Source organism: Lactuca sativa, chromosome 7 (assembly GCF_002870075.4).
Source record: "Lactuca sativa cultivar Salinas chromosome 7, Lsat_Salinas_v11, whole genome shotgun sequence".
Taxonomy (NCBI): Eukaryota; Viridiplantae; Streptophyta; class Magnoliopsida; order Asterales; family Asteraceae; genus Lactuca; species Lactuca sativa.
The window spans coordinates 146073126-146099294 of record NC_056629.2 but is presented as its reverse complement, the minus strand read 5'-3'; the positions used below and the strand labels follow the sequence as shown (position 1 = coordinate 146099294).

At 39.4% G+C, this 26169-nt stretch overlaps 1 protein-coding gene across 1 annotated transcript; it reads left to right on the top strand.

Annotated features, from left to right (window-relative positions):
* Window positions 1-541: 541 nt before the first annotated feature.
* LOC111893980 (metacaspase-1) lies at window positions 542-3611 on the top strand. The gene is made up of 5 exons (XM_023890052.3): window positions 542-1019; window positions 1107-1437; window positions 1649-1760; window positions 2614-2781; window positions 3216-3611. The coding sequence occupies exons 1-5, from the start codon at window positions 599-601 to the stop codon at window positions 3273-3275; spliced, it is 1092 nt and encodes a 363-aa protein (XP_023745820.1). The 5' UTR covers window positions 542-598; the 3' UTR covers window positions 3276-3611.
* Window positions 3612-26169: the final 22558 nt, after the last annotated feature.

Here is a 26169-nt window from a genome sequence, read left to right as displayed (position 1 = left end):
AAGTCACAAAAGAAGTAGTCTTTCCTATGGTGGAAACATGTATTGTTCTTGGAATTTGATGCTACAAAGTTCTTGATGCATATGCTTAATTTAATTATACAGTATGCTACATCAAATCATTTGGGATTAACCTTTTCTTTCATATTTGTGGGGAATTGATTCTTGATTTTGCCTCTAAACAAAACTTAATGACAACAGCTTTCGTCCATAAACACTACTCCATTCAAAGACTTCTAGAGCGTCCAAACAGTACTACTATATTTTATTTTACTGATTTAATTTTCTATTTTTAGAAATAAAATTTCATAACCCCACATACCTATCCAACAGTAGCATGCGTCAGAAAACATCCTTGTCAAAACAAAACTTGATCCATCTCTACCGAAAGGAGTTTCAAATGTGAACATGGTTCGTTCACTTACTTTCAAGAAGAATAAAGTCATTCCATTATAATTCAAAATGGGTGTTTTCGAATATAGAATATAGTGAGATACATATTTACATGGACTATAAAAGGTGAAAAAACAAGACTTGTAAGCATCCATACTTACCTTCATTCCACCTCCCTAAGTACAATTCTAAATTACACAACGCAAACATGTCAAGTTTAGAAAAACGCTGCAAAACATGCGGAAGAACCCTGGTTAAGTTGTCTAGCTCACAATATGAAATCTGTCCAGTGTGTGAGACAATCAGCCTTTTTAACAAAAAGCTTAAGGGTCGTGTTCTCAACCGAATTGAACAAATTACGAATGTAGTAAGAAGTCCATATCAAGAAGATTTTAAAACACTTCCCTCTCAAACATCATCACCATGGTTATCACGTTTTCCTCAAATCCGTACCAATCAGTTAACTCCAAGACTTCCGTTGCAAAAAAGGAAGAAGGCTGTTCTATGTGGTGTGACCTACAATGGCCATAGAAAGAAACTTGAAGCCAGTGTTCATAACGTGAGGAGCATGCAACAACTACTTGTGAACAAACTAGGCTTTCAAAATGATTCAATCCGCATCCTTACAGGTACTTTTTCACTTTGAAATGGAACATGCCTCGTTCATATGTGAAACATATATATCTAGATTTGTGATGATGTAACTTTTTCTGCAGAAGAGGAATCAGATCGCTCAAGGATTCCAAGAAAACGTAACATACAAGAGGCATTACGCTGGCTAGTGGAAGGTTGTCAATCTGGGGACTCGCTGATGTTTTACTATGCAGGACATGCATGTCAAATTCCTGATGAAGATGGAGATGAGATTGATGGATATGATGAAGCGTTGTGCCCTCTGGACTATAGAGTGGCCGGAGTGATACTTGATGATGAAATCAATGCCACCATTGTAGCACCACTTCCTCATGGAGTAACACTTCATAGTGTTATTGACACTTGCTTCAGTGGAACTGTGCTAGATCTACCCTTTCTTTGCCAGATCAACCAGTCAGTGTCACTTACCTTAACACTTTTTGTCCCAGCTTTTGATTGCTGCATGCCCACAAACTTTTATTGTTCTTAAGAAAGAATATTAACACATTGAATATATATAGTCGAGCAATTATCAAACAATTTACTAACGTTTTCGAAAAGAGTTTTCATTTGTTTAGTTGGGATTTCTAGAAAGATAACTTCATGATGTTCTCTTTTGGAGCAGGGATGGACTATATATGTGGGAAGAACACCAACTTACAAATAAAGGGACTCGTGGTGGCAAAGCACTGTGTATTAGTGCTTGTGCAGATCACCAGAACTCAGCCGATACATCGGTAAATATCATCTTCTTTATTCTTTGGGCCAAAATAGTAAGTGCGTTGTATATTGTTTCCCACTTTATTCTTGGGCCAAATCCTTGTATGTCAACTTAACATCCCACCGAAGTTGTTTTAAAAGAACTTTCGACATTAGCTGGACTTGGGTTAACTGATTAGTCAGTTAGGCGGGGATTGATCGGATGATTAGAGACCCTAAATAACTAATTCATTGAATTTTGAAAAACTAAATATGAATAATATAATATCAAAGTTCGTAAATACCACTAATATCATAACAAAATAGATTAATATGATTAACACAATACTAATAATTCCTCAAATAGTTTCTACTGTGAAAGTATTAAAATTTCATCATTTTCTACTGCTTTGCTCATTTTAGATGTATGGATTAATCGCTAGACGCTTTTTAGTATGTCCGGTAGTGCCTATGGACTAATCGTAGATTAATCGGGACACATTCGAGAAATTTATAACACTGTATCTCACTATGATTGAGTTTAACCGATTGAATGTTAACAAGTCATTTAACCATTCTATAATTAAGTTATACCTTGCAGATTCTTTTCTGAAAAAAAAAAAGTTATGCATTGTAGATGCTCTTATATCATAAATAGTTTCAACATTTATTAGATAACTTATATTTTGATTCTTTTATTGTAAGAAAAACGCTAATGACCACAAAATAAAGTACTATTGCAACAAACACTATTTGTTGTTCCTTAGTTGGATTGTAGCTTCAAGCATGCTACTAATTATATATTTATTACTTTATAGAGATTATCCTTATTAAAAAAGGATACGACGTTTCAATTTAAGATTAACTTAATAGATGATAATAAATCTGCAGGCTTTCACAGGCAATGCTATAGGTGCATTGACTTTTAGCTTCATTCAAGCTATTGAAACCGAAAGCAAATTGACATATGGAAGGTTACTTACCTTCATGCGCAAAAAAGTCCAACATGCTCAACAAGTGGTAGGCCGATCTGTACCATTTGCATCTTCTATGTCTCAGGTATTTCTCACCTCATTTGAATTCCATAGGTATTATTTATGAGAGTCATTCATATTCTTTTGGTAAGTAAAAATTTATTTAAGGTGCCATGCATGAAACTTCAAGAGCATGGGCCTCAATGCCAGTCGTATCTATTAAAAAAAACCCAGTAATGTAAGACACACATATATTCTACATGCTGCCACCATATAAGACAATAATCTGGATGTCGTTTAAATGAATTGCATATAATGAAATTGTTCACAAGGATACAATGCACACACACACACGTATGGGAATAACATATTTGCATGCATGTCATTTACAAACCAAGTACTTATTGATAACCGGTAACTTATCAATAGAATCTTTAATAAATCATCAGTATAAGTAGTAAGGTTAATTATATATAAGTTTGTGATGATTTCTTACATGGAGAAGTTTGGACTTTGTAGGAGCCTCAACTATCATGTTCAACAAGATTTGAGATTTACTCGGAACTTGTTAAGTTGTAAAGAAAATATACGTGTAGCCTGGATTAGCTAGAAATGGAGAGTAATTTATGAAATGTGCTAGCAAGTAATATCTAGTGGTATGAACATTGAAGCTACTATGATTGGGCGTTACTTGGGACATTTCAAAAGTTATGAGTTTTAATCATATTATGCATTACACGATCAATTATTAATAATGTAATAACAAAACCAAGGGATTGTTCTAAAGTGCTCCTTTGGATACCTCAAAAGTTCTCCTTTGGATGCCTTAAATTTTTTCCTTTGGACACCTTAAAAGTTTTGAGTTTGATTCTATTGTGATTCACTTCTTGTTTTAATACAATCTTAATTTACTAAGTGCATCCCCGTTGGAAAGTTCAATGAGAGAGTTGAATGTGTTGACATGTCTAGTTGTTATTTAATGGATTAAGTTTTATGGTGGCCTTATGCACGACCTAAGAACCGTATCATTCTACCATTGAGAGATGTCACTTTGACATTCAATACATTTGGAGTTGAATGACCATTAAACTCTTAACTAAGAAAAATGAAAGTTTTCTAATTCTTAAATAAATATTATAAAATTAGCTTTTGTAATGTCTCATCCAACTTGGTAGCATTCAATGCATTGTAGAAAAATTTAATTGAGTTGTGTAAAATATATAATAATAATGTGAAAATACATTGAAGTTATTATAGTTTAATGTATTGTGGATGACCTAAAAAAGAATAGAAATGTAAGAAAAAATTATCATTATCCTTTTTTGAAATACCAAATACACAAAAACAACAAAAAAAATTATTTTCATTGACTTTGACTCATGAGGTTGTATATATATTGGGATTAAATAGACAAAAGATGGAAACATATTAGTAGAAGAGGCACTAACGAGAAACTATATGAATACTTCCTAAACACTTACAATATTTGATTGTATGCTACAATAGGATTTAAAATCCAGTTCTACCGAATCATAACAAATATTTTACCTTAATTGTTTATCCTAAGGTAAAAGGAAGCTTTTTTTTGATATGCCCATTTGCACATCATAATTATTTCATATACCATAGTGGGTCGCACACAAAGTCCAAACAATAGATGCAAGAACTAAGGTTTAGTTTTTTAACAACATGTTGATAGTTAACTTGAAACTAAAAATTAAAGATGAATAATATTGGTCATGTTTTATTATTTAAAGTGGTGACTTGTACTTAATCAAACTAATAAGACGGATAAATGTATTATTTGCATTGATGATTGTTTTTTTTCAAACAAGAAAAAACAAAACAGCTTGCATGAATGATTGCTGGCTAGAAATTATGAAAGATTCTATCAGGATTACAAGTGACTATCTCTCTCTCATTTTAAGGACACACAAAGGTTTCACTAGGTGAGAGACTTGACCCAAAAGCAACCCCCCTTTCTCTAAATTTCATCTATCTCTCTCTCTCTCTCTCTCTCTCTCTCTCTCTCTCTTCATTTCTCTCCCTCTCCTCTCTTTCTAATTTCATCCAAGCCTTACACTAGGTGTGTGTTCTCAGTGCTCTTAAATAATTCAATATGAGAAAAGAAGTCTTGCATCGAGTTTGGAGCTTTGGGTGTGCGCATGCTAGATGTATTCTTCCTTGGATCCTCTATATCATTTAAATGGTCGATTTCTTTCTTATTCTATTTTATTTTAGTTGCAAGCACTTTTGTACATGGATCATATGACAAAAGAAGACTTGTATGTTTATTTTATGTATATAAGCTTCTGTTTTATGAAAGTTTTCTTCTTCCAATAGTGCTATCATAGCCACTTGTATAACGTTTTAACAGTAACTTCATTTTCTTCTTAAAATCAAATATGAGCAAGTTGTTGTACACATTTTAGGAATATCTGTGACATCCCCAATTTTCACGGCCAGAAAAGACTGATTTTATTTATGCTTTATAAAAATCAGAGTACCTCTTTTATTAAGAATTTTGCGGAATTTATTCCCAGTAAAACGTGATAAATACGTTATCAAAGCATTTCCGAAAAAAAGTATTTTTTTATGCATTTTAAAACATTTGGGATGTCATCGTCAATATAGAAACATAAACATAAACATAAATAGAACTTACATTCATTATCACTAGTGATTTATATCTCATTAATCTCTCAGTGTAATGTGACTTCATATCAACACCTATGATATAAATAAACTGAGTGGGTCAGGTTGGGAAACCTGGTGAGTACATAGGGATTTCAATCCCACAATGTTATACCATATATATAGTTTAAAACTCACAAAATATACAATTTCACCATATATATTGTAACGTCCCAAAATTCAAGACTAAAAATTTCTTTTAATAAAGCCTTACTTTAAGCAAATTCATCATTTAAAAACATAAACAGCGTATTAGTTTCCAAAAGACATGTTTGTTATCAGAGTAAACATTCCCAGACTGTCTAAACTATGGTGTGTGCCATGCGATCACCCCGAGCTCCTCCCTCCGCTACCGGAAGTACCTGAAAACAAAACTGAAAACCGTAAGCACGAAGCTTAGTGAGTTCCCCACCTTACCACATACCATGCATAACCACATACTGCACATACTGGGCCACGCCCGCTATCCGGGGCCTCGCCCACTACTTCGGGCCTCGCCCGCTACAACGGCCCCGCCGCTCCAGGCCCCGCCTGGCTTCGAGCCCCGCTCGGATACAGATCTGTTTCACTTAGGCCTCGCCTATCACAGGGCCCTGCCCACTAACATACAATAGCACATACACATATCACATATTATCACATAAGCTAAACATATACTAACATCTCTTGCTCTAAGGTCTCGCCTATCTCTGGGCCCCGCCCGTGTCCTGCTACTGATGAGTCATGGAACCTCGTCCATACTCCTGCTGATAGTGAGATATGGGCCCAGCCCACCCTCACTCCTTTCCTAACTTGGGCCTCGCCCCTGGACTGCTGCTACTGAGATGTGGAACACCATCCACACTCTGCTATTGGTGAGTTACGGGACCTTGCCCACACTCACCTCCCTACCAGGCACATACAAGTATCACACAGACAACAAGTATAAACTATCACATAGACCATTTCTTGGGCACCCGCCCTCTATCATTGGACCTCGTCCGAATATCATACTAACATACTGTCCCTAGGGCTAACCCCCGGGTCTTCTACTCATAACTACATGGGCCGGCATTGTGGCCGTAGACCCATTCATACAAAGGGAAACTCACCTGCACTGGCTGAACTTGTTGATGATCCCACTAGCTGCTGCCCGACCACTCACTAAACTCCTGCTCTACTTGCTCCCCGAGCTATCAATATCAATGCAACACTTTGTATAACTGACCCCCGACAGTTAACCAAGTCAATTCTGGTCTAAGACAAGGTCCTGGTCAAAGTCAACCTCTCCAGGTCAACCCTACTCGCCGAGTCCAATTACTGACTAGCCGAGTTCATATACTCAGGGTCCTTCCATTCGCGACATGACTTACCGAGTCAGTCCATGACTCACCGAGTCCAACGATTACCGAGTCCTGACCTGTCCAACTCGCTGAGTCTCCAGCCGACTCACTGATTTGAGTCTCAACTCGAAGGGTTTGGGGTTTCGCGACCTGACTCGCCGAGTCCAAGAACAGACTCGCCGAGTACCAGGCAATCTTCATCCAACTCGCCGAGTTGTTCATCCAACTCACCGAGTTCACGCCCAACTTCATCCGACTCGACGAGCTGTTCATCCCACTCGTCGAGTTCCTCCTCATCTTAATGCTACTCGCCGAGTCCACTCAAAGGACTCGCCGAGTCCAATCAAATCTACATACATGCAGAGGACTTTTGAGTCATGAAGGGACTCCAAACCATAGATCCATACTTCCAAAGCTCAATCCCCACGTAAAGTTGCAAACTTTACGTATAACTAAAGAGATCTAGGCTCAAACACACTAGGGTTTGGTTTAAGGACAAAAGGGCTTCACCAACTACTCATCCCCTGATGCTTTATGACATATTGGACCATCCCAACAATAGATCTGAAGTGGCAACAACATATCTATGCCCCTAACCCGATTTGGGTCTCAAACAACCATAAAACCCCCAAATCTCATGACAAAATAGATCTAGATGCAAAGAAGGAAAAATGGCAGCTTAATACCTCCAAGATGAACACAAACTGAAGTAGATCTCGAGCACACACCTCTCCTTTGAAGCAACCTTCTTGATCTTCAAGTTCCTTTCCAAAGTTTCCTTCCTCCAAAGCTATTTCTTTCAAATGATGGAAGCTCACATGAAATATAGGGTTTACAGGTTCTCTGGAATGATATGGGGGCTGAGGGAGGGACATAACACCCTTTATATAGGATACAACTCCCGGAATTAGGGTTTTCCTCGCACAGACCAGACTCACCGAGTCACCTTGGCCGACTCGCCGAGTCGGTCACTAACTCCTCGACCCGGATCCCGCTCTGACTCGCCGAGTTCCTCCTTGGACTCGCCGAGTCGTCCCTTAACATTAAGGTTTTTTTTTCCTTTCTTGGCCTCCAAAACTTGGGTGTTACAACTCTCCCCCACTTAAACTAAACTTCGTCCTTGAAGTTTGCCATGGCCCACTGCCTGCGATCTGCCTCCAATACCCCACCAATTAATCCAACACCAGCTGCCTACCTTCGCTGGTCTTCCTCCTGGTCATTCTGACTGGCATCACTCCTTGCGGATAATCATCTCGGGTCAATCCTGACCCTGAACTTTCTGGAAACACAACTTACTCAACCGACAATCCTTCTGGTACTCTCCGATTACTGCAACTGAACCTATAGGAGTTCACCCCTTCTTTCCTCACGCGATTCCTTTGCCTTCCCAAGGCGATGCTCCAAAAACAACTATTTCCTCTGTCACTGTGAAGATCCTATCTTCACCAATCCATTATTCCCGCTAAATCCAGTACGGGTCATCACCGCCAGTAACCACTGACACTCCTCTCTTGTCATAACTTGGTGTCAAGCACCCCTCGACTCAACTAACTGAATTCCACCATAAACCGCTTACCCGCACTACTACTGACTGCATATTTCTGCCATTCCTCATCTGCCTTCCGGATGAACTGAGACCACTTTGGTCCCTACCAACCTATCAATATCTGGATTACCGGCTCCCACCGGTAGCTAGTCCCAACACCATCACTAGTCGCTCTCAGCGACTTCCAAAGAAACCTCGACCACCTATAACTGCTCAATCAATTCTGCTATTCAGGCACTACAAACCTGGGATCCCCGATCCCCTATCTTGACACTAAGGTCCCTACCAGGTCCCACCTGCGCTGCTAAAACTCACGGGCCTCGCCCACGGGTCCCACCCGCCTCTATCCTTCTAGTCCCACTAGTCTATTCACTCTCGCTCGGGCCTCGCCCACGGGTCTCACCCAACCATACTACTGAGCAACCCTGCTCCCAGGTCTCATCTACACTGCTAATCTCATACGGGCCTCGCCCACGGGTCTCACCTAACTATATCCTGGAGCGGCCTCTCCCAAGGTCTCACCTCGCTAGGGCTATACAGGCAACTCCCTATCATTCTCATCCACTACCCATCCTGATCCCCATCTGATCACTAGGAAATAAGGGCCTCGCCCCAATTCCGCTACCGAAGCTACTAAGGAATGCTACGACCTACCCATAGTCTTACATCACCATCCATTGCTGACTGCTAGTGAATGCTACGGCTGCCCCGTAGTCTTACAACACTTCCACCACTGGCTGCTATCATGAAGGCACCCATGTGCCATTAGCTCTCAAGATCCTCATTCTGACTCCCTCGAGTTCTACGGGCGATCCACAACCCGAATTCCCAACCACGAACTAACCATTGCCATCACACGCACTAGCTGATGGGGAGTTTCTCAAACTCCCATCCCTGAATCCTTGAACCATCAAACGCTGAACTACTTCTTTTCCATCTCGGAGGTCACGCACTCATTCTGGGTCTGCGTGCTCCTCTCTGGGCACACTCGGAGGATTCTCCCCCACTTCGATCCTGCTTACCCCTTGCTGCTCAATACTCAAAAGAGATCCCAATCTTTGCTACCATTCCATAATCAATCTGCCGAGGAACCCAAGCTTACCATAGCTAGGGATCTAACCAATCCATCTCTAACACTATACAACTCCGATCTAGCGAGACATACCAAGTCTCTTCCAAGCATGCTACAGTTACTGCATCCTTCAAAACCTTCTTCAATAGAGCACATCCCCTAACTACCATACAAATATCCAAGGTATGCAGATGGCATATAACTCGACCACAATTAACCGCACATAAATAAAATACTCATATCGATAATGATGCAGAACCATAACAATATAATCATACACAAATAAAAGAACTGAACATGGAAATTGCATACCTGCAACGTTCAACGATGCTTGCGTCTCCAAGGTCGTCATCTGAAAAGCCCTGCTTCCTGCTGCAGGTGCCTCTACCCGGCCCTGACGGCCATCCGTGATCCTCAAGGTTGCAGGGGTGGGTGCCATCACCCGTCCTGCCAAAGACAAACTGGGGCACTGGGCCTTCTTGTGGCCCCGCTGGTTGCAATGAAAACATATCAAGTCTGATCCCTGCGCGACGGTAACAGTACAATCCCTGCTGAAATGACCAGTCCGACTGCACTTGAAGCAGCCAGACTCACCACCGCTACCACTCCTGCACGCACCCCCGTGCGCCCTGCCACACTTTCCGCACCGACTGTGGTCCTGATGATCCCTCGATCTCGAATCCGATCCCTTGGGCCTTTTGCCCGAACCCGCAACTACCTGAACCTCATCCGGATTCCTCTTCCGGATTTGCTCCAAATCAATTTCCCTTTCTCTAGCTCGAGAAATCATATCTTCCAACGTCTTACAGCTGGATCTGCTCACGAATTCCCTGATGTTATCCCTCACCATCTCATGGTACCGAGCCTTCTTCATCTCCTCATCCGCGACATACTGCGGTACAAGAAGATCCCTCTCCCTGAACTTGGCGGTGATCTCCGCCACAGTCTCAGTAGTTTGTGTCAAATCCTGAAACTCTCGCGCCAGCTGCTGCACCTCAATCATCGGCGAAAACTCCGCCCTGAACCTGGTCGAGAAATCGCTCCAAGTCATCGCGTCCAACACGGCATCATCCCCCAAAGCATGACCAATCTCCTCCCACCAATCCCTCGCTCTGTCCTTCAGAAGACAGGAAGCGAGTCTAACCTTGTCCCCCTCGGGACACTTGCTCGTACGAAAAGCATTGGCAACATCGGCCAACCATCTGCTGCTAGCAATGGGGTCCCTAGCCCCATGATAATCTGGTGCCCCGCAGGCTCTGAACTCACGAAATGTCAAGGTACGCGCTCCCATCAATGCCATCATCTCCGTACCGAAGGCTCCCAGCCTCTCATCCAAGATCTCCAGTATACCCTCCTTGACCGTGCCAAAGATCACAGGAGTCTGAGCTAGAATACTGCGTGTAACCTCAGCTGACATCAACTCTCTCATCCGCTCCTCAAGCTGCTCGGCCCCTGAACCCGAGCCCGATCCCTCTCTGGTGCCTGATCCGCCCGCTGGTCTCTCTCGCAATGTCACCATGCTGAAAATATACCACAACCACTATCAGAATACTCATCACTGATGCGAGACCAAACATACCCTACCAGGTTCCCGGTCTTGTCTCGACCTTTCCCGAATCGAGTACGGATCCTCTGCTTTCAGTAGTACGGGCCCATACTACCTTCCACATCTATCTGTACTTTCCTCAGGAATTGCTTTGACTCCACCAGGTCCCTTATCCACTAATACCGCTCCCAGCACTATCTCATCCTAGGCTTACCCTAGGGAATCCTCTAGCTCGACTCAAACCAGTCCTCAGCTGCTGAAGGTCTCCTTGGGATGTCAATTAGCCATCACCTGGATACCATCACATGCGATGAGGCTCAGATAATCCTTCAAGTAGAAGACTCGTCCCTACAACGGTTGGACTCAAACAAGAGTTGCGCAATAGGACCAAATCCAGCACTCTGAGATTATTCAACCCTGATCGCATGTGACGTGTCATATCCACCTAATGGCTAACTCCCATCACTCAGAATCCCACAATGCACAAAGCAAGCAACATTCGAACAAGGGAAAATCTAACCATAACATACTCAAGCAATCATATCCACATAGCAAGAATCTGAACTAGCATGAAACACAAACTCATAACTCACACATAACCTAAACAGACTATCCTACTACCGTCTAATCAGCACTACTATGCAGCTCAAAAGCACAAATAACAGGCACATAAGGCATCATCCCCAGATCCTTAGTCCTATTCTAGCATGCTGTTCTATCAACTGATAATCATAGCATAAACTTGTATGGGCATTTTGGGGTACTTACTTGAGCTCGGTTGATTGCATGCACCACACATCGTTTCTCTTTTCAAAGTTCTTTTCTTTCTGAATTCCTTTTGCTTTTCTAAAACTGTTTTTCGTTCTAAAAATTCTTTTTACAAAACTGTCTTTTCATTTTTAAAACTGTTTATCCGACCCCTCAGTTTGAGTTCAGGCACACCCGGGAGTATGCCCGAATCCCTCAAACAAAAGCTCTGATACCAACTTGTAACGTCCCAAAATTCAAGACTAAAAATTTCTTTTAATAAAGCCGTACTTTAAGCAAATTCATCATTTAAAAACATAAACAGTGTATTAGTTTCCAAAAGACATGTTCGTTATCAGAGTAAACATTCCCAGGCTGTCTAAACTATGGTGTGTGCCATGCGATCACCCCGAGCTCCTCCCTCCACTACCGGAAGTACCTGAAAACAAAACTGAAAACCGTAAGCACGAAGCTTAGTGAGTTCCCCACCTTACCACATACCATGCATAACCACATACTGCACATACTGGGCCACGCCCGCTATCCGGGGCCTCGCCCCCTACTTCGGGCCTTGCCCGCTACAACGGCCCCACCGCTCCAGGCCCCGCCTGGCTTCGAGCCCTGCTCGGATACAGATCTGTTTCACTTAGGCCTCGCCTGTCACAGGGCCCCGCCCATTAACATACAACAGCACATACACATATCACATATTATCACATAAGCTAAACATATACTAACAGCTCTTGCTCTAAGGCCTCGCCTATCTCTGGGCCCCGCCCATGTCCTGCTACTGATGAGTCATGGAACCTCGTCCATACTCCTGCTGATAGTGAGATACAGGCCCAGCCCACCCTCACTCCTTTCCTAACTTGGGCCTCACCCCTGGACTGCTGCTACTGAGATGTGGAACACCATCCACACTCTGCTATTGGTGAGTTACGGGACCTCGCCCACACTCACCTCCCTACCAGGCACATACAAGTATCACACAGACAACAAGTATAAACTATCACATAGACCATTTCTTGGGCACCCGCCCTCTATCATTTGACCTCGTCCGAATATCATACTAGCATACTATGCCTAGGGCTAACCCCCGGGTCTTCTACTCATAACTACATGGGCCGGCATTGTGGCCGTAGACCCATTCATACAAAGGGAAACTCACTTGCACTGGCTGAACTTGCTGATGATCCCACTAGCTGCTGCCCGACCACTCACTGAACTCCTGCTCTACTTGCTCCCCGAGCTATCAATATCAATGCAACACTTAGTATAACTGACCCCCGACAGTTAACCAAGTCAATTCTGGTCTAAGACAAAGTCCTGGTCAAAGTCAACCTCTCCAGGTCAACCCTACTCGCCGAGTCCACTTACTAACTCACCGAGTTCATATACTCAGGGTCCTTCCATTCGTGACATGACTCGCCGAGTCAGTCCATGACTCGTCGAGTCCAACGATTACCGAGTCCTGACCTGTCCAACTCGCTGAGTCTCCAGCCGACTCACTGATTCGAGTCTCAATTCGAAGGGTTTGGGGTTTCGCGACCTGACTCGCCGAGTCCAAGAACAGACTCGCCGAGTACCAGGCAATCTTCATCCAACTTGCCGATTTGTTCATCCAACTCGCCGAGTTCACGCCCAACTTCATCCGACTCGACGAGCTGTTCATCCCACTCGTCGAGTTCCTCCTCATCTTCATGCTACTCGCCGAGTCCACTCAAAGGACTCGCCGAGTCCAATCAAATCTACATACATGCAGAGGACATTTGAGTCATGCAGGGACTCCAAACCATAGATCCATGCTTCCAAAGCTCAATCCCCACGTAAAGTTGCAAACTTTACGTATAACTAAAGAGATCTAGGCTCAAACACACCAGGGTTTGGTTTAAGGACAAAAGGGCTTCACCAACTACTCATCCCCTGATGCTTTATGACATATTGGACCATCCTAACAATAGATCTGAAGTGGCAACAACATATCTAAGCCCCTAACCCGATTTGGGTCTCAAACAACCATAAAACCCCCAAATCTCATGACAAAATAGATCTAGATGCAAAGAAGGAAAAATGACAGCTTAATACCTCCAAGATGAACACAAACTGAAGTAGATCTCGAGCACACACCTCTCCTTTGAAGCAACCTTCTTGATCTTCAAGTTCCTTTCCAAAGTTTCCTTCCTCCAAAGGTATTTCTTTCAAATGATGGAAGCTCACACGAAATATAGGGTTTACAGGTTCTCTGGAATGATATGGGGGCTGAGGGAGGGACATAACACCCTTTATATATGATACAACTCCCGGAATTAGGGTTTTCCTCGCACAGACCAGACTCGCCGAGTCACCTTGGCCGACTCGCCGAGTCGGTCACTAACTCCTCGACCCGGATCCCGCTCTGACTCGCCGAGTTCCTCCTTGGACTCGCCGAGTCGTCCCTTAACATTAAGGTTTTCTTTCCTTTCTGGGCCTCTAAAACTTGGGTGTTACATATATAAACAACTCTTATCCCACCCCGTCGATCCTCACAACGAGACTATCCATACTCTCAGACCTAAGATTAGCCGTTTTACCTAATCCATACTCCCGGATCAGAAATGAACGACTTTACCTAATCCATACTCCCGGATCAGAAATGAACAACTAATCCATACTCTCGGATTAATGATGGATGATTATGCCTAATCTATGCTCTCGGACTAGGGACAATTACTATGTCTAATCCATGCTCCCGGACCAATGACATATACTAAGGTTTTATTCTCTGAGTATAATTCAATCGTACTCGTAAGAAAACACTACCCAATATTCCTCATAATTAATTTAGGGTTACTCTTTATCCTAAATCAGCATATATAATCAGGTATGTTCTTTAACAAGTATCTCATGCAACATCAAATAATTCGCACATAAACATATATTTAATACTTCAATCGATACTTGTATTAAAATCATGTTCATGAAAGAGACTATGCACTCACTTGAAAAGGTGGTGATTCCGAACTCAGACAACGCTTCGCTTCTTAAAAATAATTTCCTTCGACGAAACCTAGTATTATTACCACTAGAGTTTAGTCTATTATTTGTCGAGACTAATTAATAGTATAGCTATTATTACTATTATATAAGCGTTAAACAATACTTATATAACCCATAATAATAGCCCAAGTACTTATTATAAGTTCCTAATAACGTTACTATAATCAAATAAACGATATATTAAAAATAGCGTAGGCGTAGCTCACTTATAGCGAGTTTTATAGAAAACTGGGCTTTGCTTGGAGTAGCGTTCCCGAGCCGAAAAGCTCTTCTTCTCGGAGCCGTCGAGCACTCCGGGGCTTCCGCCCCTAGCCTTTTCGGGGGGTTTCGGGGTTAGAGAGAGGTTCTAGAGAGAGAGTAAAGAGAAGAAAGAATGGGAAAGGTGTGAAGAAAATGAGGGTGGGAGAGGTTCTATTTATAGGGTGAAAATGGCTGAACTTGGTGCCACATGTCACCATCTAGTGGCAAGACTTGGGGAGAAAGCAATGGCCAAGATTGTGCCACATCACCAATTTTCGCAGAGCACACTTCCAACTTCTAAATTCCGTAACTATCACATACGATCTCCGTTTTTGACGTTCTTTATATCCACGCGCAGGTAAAAATAAGATCTACAACTTTCATTTTGACTCCGTCAGCTAATTCTTGACCGATCTTAAATTTAACTGTATGAGGAGATTATACTGTTAAATGTCCGCGTAAAATTCATAACTTCTACATACGGACTCTGTTTTCGTCTGTCTTTTTACCGTTGAGTTCCTATTAATGAGATCTTCAATTCTCATTTAGGTTACATAGGCCAAAAACCGCTCGAACTAAAATTCGAGTTTCGGGTCGTGCACTACTATGCCAAATCTTAGAAAATTCATAACTTCCTCATACGAAGTCAGATTTGGACGTTCTTTTTTTGTATGTTCTCGGTTTAACATATACTACAACTTTTATTTGGATCGATAAGGCTAAAAAGTCCTTTATCAAAAATTCACTATTTACGTCTCCCAGTGCCGTGCCGGTTTTGACGAAAAACTTCGACGGACCATAACTTCTTCGTTATAACTCGGATTTCGGCGTTCTTTATATGTATGGAACCCTTGAGACATATTCTAAAACTTGGTTAAGATTATTTATTCCAAATAATATTTTGTCAAAAAATCGTTTTCGACCCCTATTATCTCTAAATTGACTAACCCGGTCCTACGGGCGTTACAATATCTGTGTAGAAATCTTATGAGTTGATTTTGAAGGTCTTCTTGAGAATTTTAGCTTCTTCTTTCTTCTCTAAAATAAGATTCATGAAGGAGTTTTTAAACAACATTTTGTGGATGTTTAAGTATCTAAAAATGATGTTTTATCTAAAAATTCAAGCCTAAAAATCTGTTTTGGACAACCGTGGCTGTTTTTTTACAGCATGCACGTTGTTTTTTAAGCTCTTAGGGATATTTTGATTGTGTATTAAAAAAAGGTTTAAGATATGTTTTTGAAAATGAAAATTTGGCGTTTTAGACATGAAAATAGTGCACAAAAGGTACTTTTTATATATGGTTTTTTAAACAACAAAATGGGGCTAATTTTTAGCCTTCTAAACCTTAGAATTTTGGAGGTTTAGGGGTTGTTTTGGTTTTATTAAAAAAATGTCATTTAGAAGCTAAAATACATGAAAACTTAATTTTAAAAAACCAAGGTTCATGTTTCAAGAAAAAGAACTTAGGGCTTGTAAAATAGATGAAGTGACATGTTATTTTATTTAAAAGAGTATATAATGAAACTAATGTGCTTTCTCGAATATTTTGATACTCTTTCATGTTGATTGTTTTGATGGTTTTGACATGAACAAATACATGCAAAAACATCGATTGCGTTTATATTTTTATGTTTTCAAAATTTATTTTGTTGACTTTTAATCATATAAACTAAGATTGATTTTTAATGGTGTCAAAATCATATGATCAATCAATCTTTACCAAAATATGCACTCGTCTATACTTGGCACTCCAAATCTATAATATACAAAAATTTGTGTTTGCATGGATCCATTTCAGTTGTCTCTCTAGACCTATACGTGTGATGTTTGTTTGTATTGATTTGTTATTGGTTTGTAATAATAAATATGATTTGCATGTTGTTTGTTTTTTTAATTCTATGGACTTGAAAAATAGTATAGAAATAGACTAGAATTTATTTTGTAATTAAAATGTAAATGATAATGGATACAACCAAAGGGAGTTATGAAGAATTGGTTTCAACAATGTGGACCATCCATGCGTCACTTGGAGATGACAAGGTTGGTGGGAACCAACACACTTCTTATGGATTGTCCCTAGATTGATCATTTGTGTGTTAGATCCCTGGAAAATCACATAGGATATGACGCATTGATACCATTTTTTTCATGTTGTTGTAGGTTTATTGTTTTATATATTTTTGTAGGCTTGGATGCTAGAAAATGGTTTTGAAAATAATTAAATAATCACAAAGTTTGGTTAATAAGTTAACAAACAGAACTTGAAAATATATTTTAGAAAAATGTACAATTAATTTTACAAAGTTCTAAAATGGTATAAAATGACTTTTCCTAAAATTAAATTTAAAAGGTTATAACTTGGAAAAGAAAAAACCCATTTTTTTTAAATGTAAATCAAACGCTATCTATAATAGTACACACATTTGAGCTAATTTTCCTCCGATGTGGTAAAGTAGCGAAGCCTAAACATCATATAGACATTAGTGATGGTGATGTGATATTCGTTGTACTCGAGATGTCTAGGCCGGATAACACATGAGACAATTTATAGTCAGGACCTGTGAGACCGCTCTTGGCAAACCCGACACAAGAAAAGATTAGTGTTGAACGGATTAATCATGCCTAATGACATAATAGATGTCAACGAATCCTACAAAGATCTAAAACTTTCATAGAAATCCAAATTAATAAAATCGTTACATATCTAAATGGCTTCCCTTTTCAATTACGTAACCTCCTCATAACAGGAAGTAAAATATGCATCTTAGCCTTGTTGAAAATAATTTAAGCACAAGGGTAATTATTTTAACAAGGATTAAGTCAAATAACTAAGACACTTTACCTTTTACTTTGATAGATACCACTAACTTTTTTTTGATAGATGTCAAACAACACAAACTCATCGATATCAAACCTTTGTTTAGAAACATTGCTTGAAAAGTACAAGCTTAATGCTTGAACTATGGAACATACTGTAATATCGTTGGCTCAGTCTCTATGACTTTGAAGCCTCGACATGACAAAAGGTCAATGCATATAAGGTTGGAATTCCAATACATTTTAGGCAGTGACAAGAATTTGGAATTATGAAATGAGCATCATTGAAATAGTATCCTATGGATCTATTCACAAAGGAAGGACCATAGAGATGCATGGTATGCATGTTCATAACATGTCATTACTGATGTTATTTAAGTCAAGTGGTTAGTTGATTACTCGAAACATTATACAATGAATAAATTCATAATTACCATGGTGATTAAATAATAGAGATTTATTTATTTTCAATTGGTTTGAGACCATAGTTAATTCGTTTATTATTATGTTGTATTTTGCATTTTTTACTTCGTGAATAATTTGATTTTTTGAATTCCACAATCACTCATACTTTTGGAAGTAAGTAGTGAATGAAGACTATCATAAATTGAAGTGTAGATTGTCTATAGGGATTAGACATTGCAATAAGATTACTATAATGTTCATAACTACTTAGAAATGGAGATTTAAGTATTAGATAAACTGACACTTAGAGAATTATTTCATGGATTATATCACGAGTAATTATGAGACAATAATATTTTATATTCTTAAAACAGAGATATATATGTTTTAATTGCAAGTCGGTTGTGCATTGGTGTTACTAAAACGCATGAGTAACATGATGTTATAAAACGTAGTATCATGCATGATTTCGTGAGTAAAAGATACACATATATGAGTCAAAGTTTATTCATTCGTTTGCCCTAACGAAAAAAGCAATATCTATGGGCCCCTCGATGATTTGATGTCGACATCTGAAGAGCTTTGTAACGTCCCAAAATTCAAGACTAAAAATTTCTTTTAATAAAACATTACTTTAAAGCAAAGTCATCATTCCAAAACATAATCAAAGTATTAATTTCCAAAACACATGTTCGTTATCAGAGTAAACATTCCCAGGCTGTCTAATCTATGGTGTGTGCAATGCGATCACCCCGAGCTCTTCCCTCTGCTACCAGAAGTACCTAAAACCAAAACTGAAAACCGTAAGAACGAAGCTTAGTGAGTTCCCCACCCTACCACATACCATGCATAACCACATACTGCACATACTGGGCCACGCCTGCTATCCTGGGCCTCGCCCCTACCTCGGGCCTCGCTCGCTACAACGGCCCCGCCGCTCCAGGCCCCGCCTAGCTTCGAGCCCCGCTCGGACACAGATCTGTTTCACTTAGGCCTCGCCTGTCACAGGGCCTCGCCCGCTAACATATAATAGCACATAAACATATCATATCACATAAGCTAAACATATACTAGCGGATCTTGTCCTAAGGCCTCGCCTGTCACTAGGCCTCACCCGCCAATCATACACTAACACATAACATATCACAACGCATAAACTAATCATATTCTACTGATTCCTGCTCTAAAGGCCTCGCCTATCTTGGGCCCCGCCCATATCCTGCAACTAGTGAGTCATGGAACCCCATCCACACTCTTACTGGTAGTGAGATACGGGCCCAACCCACACTCACTTTTTCCCTGACTTGGGCCTCGCCCCAGTTCTGCTGCTAATGAGATGTGGAACACCATCCGCCCTCTGCTATTGGTGAGGTACGGGACCTCGCCCACACTCACCTCCCTACCAGGCACATACATGTATCACACAGACAACAAGTATAAAACTATCACATAAACCATTCCTTGGGCACCCGCCCGCTGTCATTGGACCTTGTCCTGAATGTCATACTAGCATACTATGCCTAGGGCTAACACCCGGGTCTTCTACTCATAACTATATGGGCCGACATTGTGGCCGTAGAACCACTCACACAAAAGGGAAACTCACTTGCACTTGCTGAACTTGCTGATATCCCCTCTAGCTGATCCCGGCAACTTCCTGAACTCCTGCTCCACTAGCTCCCTGAGCTACCAATATCAATGCAACACTTAGTCTACTTGACCCCCAAAAGTCAACCCAGTCAACGCTGGTCAAAGTCAAAGTCCTGGTCAAAGTCAACCTTCCAGGTCAATCCTACTCGCCGAGTCAACCTACCGACTCGCCGAGTTCATATGCTCAAAATCCTTCAATTCGCGACTCGACTCACCGAGTCAGTCCATGGCTCGCCGAGTCTACCGATTTCCGAGCCCTGACCTGTCCGACTCACCGAGTCTCCACTCGACTCACTGATTCGAGTCTCAACTCGAAGGGTTTAGGGTTTCGCGACCTGACTCGCCGAGTCGAAGAACAGACTCGCCGAGTACAAGGCAATCTTCATCTGACTCGACGAGCTGTTCATCCCACTCGTCGAGTTGCTCTTAATCTTCACGCTACTCGCCGAGTCCACTCAAAGGACTCGCCGAGTCCATTCAGATCTTCATACATGCAGAGGACTTTTAAGTCATGCATGGACTCCAAACTGTAGATCTACCCTTCCCAAGCCTATTCCTCACGTAAAGTTGCAAACTTTACGTGTAGAGAAGGAGATCTAGGCTAAATACACCATAAACTAGGGTTTAAGGCAAAGAGGCTCCATAATCAACTCAAGGACAGACACTTTATGGTTCACAAGGCCAAAATATGCATAGATCCAAAGTAGCAACTTCAGATTTGGCTTTTCACTCAAATGGATAACTAATCATGGCTAAAAAGCCCCAAAACTCACAACCATAATAGATCTAAAGGAGGGAAACGATTTAATACCATCAATAACTCAAAAAGTTTCCCTAAACTTCAGATCTAAGGCCAATCCTTGAAGCTTCAATGATTCCCCTTCTTCTTCTTCCTTCAAATCACCCAAAAATGGCTTGGAAGCTTGAATGAGCAATAATGGGGCTTAGGGTTCGATGTTCTGGGTGAAAGAGGCAGTAAAGGAACCCTAGGGGAGAGAATGAGATGTTTAAATAGGCTCCAAGTCCCGGATTTAGGGTTTTCCTCGTTCAGACCAGACTCGCCGAGTCTCCTTGGCTGACTTGCCGAGCCGGTCACTTACTCCTTGACCCAGATCCCGCTCGGACTCGCCGAGTTACTCCTTGGACTCGACGAGTCGTCCCTTAAACTTAGGGTTTCCTTTCGTTTCTTGGCCTTCCTGACTTTGGGTGTTACAAGCTTGGCCGAGTCTAGACTTAATTGATGTGTTTAATTAGTAGTCTGATTTTAGTTGTCATAAATCTGGAAATCAGGAAACAGAATCTTGAACTATGAGATTGATTCTAATCCATGTCTCATGTCCATACGATATCTTATAGAACGAAGGAATATTTGGTCACTTATCTAAAGGACAAATATCTGATCGGATTAGAGTTCGACAGTTGCTTTAGAAAACATAATTTGCTGATTAATTTAGAAGTGATACCTATAATTTAGTTTTAGACTTATCCAAGTGGGAGACTGGTGGATTAGGTGTCTAAGTGAATAAGTAATTAGTATAAACTTGAATTATTAGCAAAGTCCTTTTGGGTTGCCCTCAAACCTAGTAATTTATAGGACTGCTATTTGGAGAGAGAGAGAGAGAGAGAGAGAGAGAGACTAATTTATTAATTTATTATATAGTTAATAAATTAATTTGAAATCCAAATAAATGATTTATTAATATATTATGATAATAATATATTAATTATTAATAGTAGTTTTTAATTAAGAATTAATCAAAAATTAATTGGAATTAATTTTGGGTTTAATTGGATTAATTAAAAGTGGAATGACTAAAGGTGACAATGTTTAAAAATTGAACATTGACTAATTCTAGAACCTCGTTAGGAGGATGGATGAAATTCTAGTTGGTTATAAGGTTTCTAGAGCTTTTCTTTGGCTCTAAGTAAACCTGTATGCCTTAGGGGGGAAAAGCAAAAAGGATAATGCTTATCTAAGGAAACTGCCTTATCCTTAACCTCCCTATCACCTATATAAACCCTCCCAAGGGTTCATAATTTCATTCAACCCCTCTACAAGAGGTAGAAATGAATATCATTCCTCCTTACCTCTCTCTTCTTTAGCCTACAACTTGCTAGGGTTTGGGTGTGAGCCATTAGAGGCATTAGACTTTTGGTGCTTCCTTTCTAAAGCTAGATCAAGAAGGAATAATTGTTTGCTTACTGTAATAAACATAAGGTAAGTATTTTCTAATAAAATTTTAGTTATTTTTGAAAATAACAATGTACTTCTAGGGTTCTTGATATTCAATAGTTGCTTGCAAATCATATTGAGAACATAGATCCTTTAGGATGCATGAGAACTTGGGTTTATCTTTTTCTGCCAAAATAGGATTTTCGTAACATATAAATCTCATAAATAACAATATTCAGATGCATCATCAATAAATGTAATGACATACTTTTTTTTTCCTAGTGAAGGTGTTGCATGAAAATCACATAAGTCAATATATATGAGTTCCAACACCTTGCATTCCCTAACAACATCCTTAAAAGGTTGTCTAGTGATCTTATTTTACTAGTAAGTTTTACACTTTTCATTATTCATGTCAAAAGCTGGAATTAAAATCATTTTGGACATGTCTATCAATCTCTTGTAATGGATATTTCCTAGTCTATCATGCCATAAATTTGATTTATTCATGTTACTACAAGTACTAGTTAAAGCCATGCAAATTAAATTATCATAAGAAGGATAATTAAGATTAAGCCTAATCATTCCATTACATACATAACCAAATCCAACAAAAGTACCATGTCTCGATAAGATATACTTGTAACTTTCCAACACTTGTTTGTAACCACACTTATTTAAAACTATTTCAAATAAGAGATTCTTTCGAATCCCTGGTACATAAAATACATTGTCTTAGCACAAATATTTCCTAAAAGTAAAATCAAGTAAAACAGATCATAATCCATTGATTGGTTCAGTTGCAACATTTCCCATATTCACAACAGATCCATCATCAATTGGTTGACATTCTTTAAACCAACATAAATCCTTGAAAACAGGACTTGTAGTACCATGATCAACCCATCATGTAACATAATCATCATGCACATAAAATGCATCAGAAATAACAAAAACATAATTCCGAATAATATTAAAATTTTGCATAATATCAGAATTTTGACCTTGTTGCTTTTATGGCTCCTTAGATCCACTTAGACCGACATCTTTGTTCACTTATGAAGGCGACAATATTTCTTGAAATGGACATGTTTGCTACAACTCCACGAAACTATTTTTTCCTTTTTGTTTCCTTCTACCTTTAGACTTGTTGGAGATTTTAGAACCATTACATTCCACCATATTCACAGAAGAGGAACCAACTTGGTTCTTTCCTTTAGGATTATTGTCAAGTTCTTGAGTCCTTAAAGACTCGTGAATCCGTACATGGCTTCCAAGTTGAACCAAAGTTAACTCTTCTTTGTGTTTCAGAGTGTGTTTAAACTCTTTCCAGGAAGGAGGCAGTTTGTCAATAATAACATCAACAAAAATGGATTCATCCATTTTTAGAAAGTGTTGAACAAACTGTCCCTTAATCCTTAACAGTTCATGTAATTGTTCCATTAGAGGCCTGGAATCAACCATCTTGTAAAACATGAAATTAGTGACCATAAACTTCTTACTAGAAGCATCTTTTGTGATGTACTTGGATTCTAATGAATCGCATACTTCTTTCGTAGGATTCGACATTTTGATAAACATCAAAAAGAGAGTGAAATATATCATTAAGAATGTGGCCACACAAGATGTAGTCATCATTTTACCACTTTTCTCTCCTTCTTGTTGCCTCTAAGGGTTCTTTATCAGCCAATTTAGGCATGAGTGTACCCGGAACATACACCACTTTCAAAGTTGTAAGAAGGAAATGCATTTTCTTCTACCATCTAAAAAAATGTTTCCCTTCAAACTTGTTTAACTTGTCAAATTTTATTGTCTTGTCCTTTTACAGAATCTCCAGTCACCATTTCCATAGAATACTTTGATTTTTGATATAAATCGGGGGTAAAAAATTACATGGAATATACTTAAAGTCCTAAAACACTATCAAACTGAAATATTTTGATAGTACCAATCTAAAGTTCAATTGGATAAAATTCGATAATTTCAATCAGAGAATAGAAGGATGTAATGTTCTTGATGTACCCAAATTTGACCAAAAACTAATTAGTAACCTCTATGTTTGAAATTTCCTTAACTGTGACAAGGCAATTTCAAACTGTCACAAAACTGCAATAAATTGTCACTAATTTTGAGTTCAAGATTTTTGTTAAAAACAATGCGATTTTCATAAATTCGGGTTTCCATGCATTTTTAACAAAGCAATATTAAGCAAAATAAAAAATTCAGATCGACCCTGGCCAAGGAATCTGCTCCATGGACCCTACGAGGGGTTACCATGCCTTGGACCCTATTACAAGGGGTAGCCCCCAGACCCCTACAGGTTCAAGAGCTTTGCCCCTAAATGACAATGTGCTTTGAATCTTAAACAAACTAAACCAAGTGTATACTTCGTACCACTTATACTTGTTTAATGTTTATCAAGATTGTATTTGGTTTAAAAATTAATCCACTACACTTAAATATCATTGCTAGTATAAATCACAAACACACACTTGTCAGCTTGGTTTGATGCAAAACCATTAGACAAGACCACCTCATCAAACTTTTGATGGCATTGTTTTGGTTCTTGTTTTAGACCATACAATGATTTCTTCAAATTACACACCTTGTTTTCATTTCCATGTATCAAAAACCCTTCAGGTTTTTTCATGTAAATTTACTTATCTAATTCGCCATTCAAGAATGCAAGTTTCCCATCCATTCAGTGTATTACAACATTCTGTATAGCTGCAAGAGCTAATAGGAAGCTAATCAATGGAAATTCTAGCAATAGGAGCATAACTATCAAAGAAGTCAATACCTTGTTTTTGCCTAAAGCCTTAAATAACCAATATGGATTTGTAATTATCTATTTTGACATCTATTTTCATCTTTCTTTTGAGGATCCATTTACATCTTAATGCTTTGCAATCAAGAGGCAAATCAGCCAATACCTAAGTATCATTATGCATGATAGAATTAATCACATCCTGGATTGTTTCTTTTCTAGACAACAACATTCATAGAAGCCATTGCTTCTATAAAAGTCTTTGGATTTTCCTTAATAATAAAATAATGTTGATGTTGAGATACAGTCTTATCCTGGCTCCGTCAAGTAAATAAAGTTGAAAATTATATCCAAAAGACTTAGCTTTTCAGATGTGTTATCCTGGCTCCGTCAACTAAATAAAGTTGAAAGAGCTTTTATGATGTATAAAGAGCCTTGGTTTGATGTATTATTCTAGTAGCTTCGAAATAAGCAAGATCATTAATCCTTAACATTTCATGGAACTGTTCCATTACAGGCTAGGAATCAACCATCTTGTAACCTATGAAATTACTAATCAAAAACTTCTTACTAGAAAGATCTTCAGCCATGTACTTGGATTCCAATGAATCTCATAGTTCTTTTGTAGATTCCACATTTTCATAATATCAAAATGAGAATCGGACATATCATTGATAATTTTCCATGACAGACGTAGTCATTATTTTCCCATTTTGATATCCTTCTTGTTGCCTCCAAGGGTTCATCTTCAGTGAATTTTGGCATGGGTAATTAGAACATGCACCACTTCCAGAGTAGTAAAGAGGAAATGCATCTTCTTCTTCTATCTATGAAAATCATGCGCTTCAAACTTAACCAACTTATCAAACTTGCTTGTCATGTCCTTTATAGAACCTCCATTCACCATTTTCACATAATGCTTTAATCGTTATTAGATAATTGAGGATTAAGAATTCTTAGATTACTGAGAGTCGTGAATTACACTTTCAAATTAAAGCATTTCAATGGTACATTCGAAATCTCGAATCGGATAAAACTCAATATGAGATTAAGAACAAATAATAATGGATGTTATGTATTGTGTGTACCCAAAGAATGACCAAAAATGAGATATAACTCCCTATCCGAAACTGTCAAGAAATTGTGATATTAACAGTTACAAACTGCCACAAAACCGTCACTAAAGTGCCCTAAAGCGGTTCTTTAGGGTCAACCATCAAGGTCAAATGTTAACAGGGTCAAAATTGTCAAATTTGGATTTTTATGCATTTTCTATAAAGAAATTCTAACCCAAATAAAAAATTGTCAACATCTGGGCAGCTCGACCAATCCACGGGCTTTGCCCTTAGACTCCACCAGGAGTTACCACCCCTTGGATCCTACTACTAGGGGCACTAACTTCGTGGTTCAGGGGCTTCACCCCTAAATGACAATGTACTTTGAATTAAGACAAACTC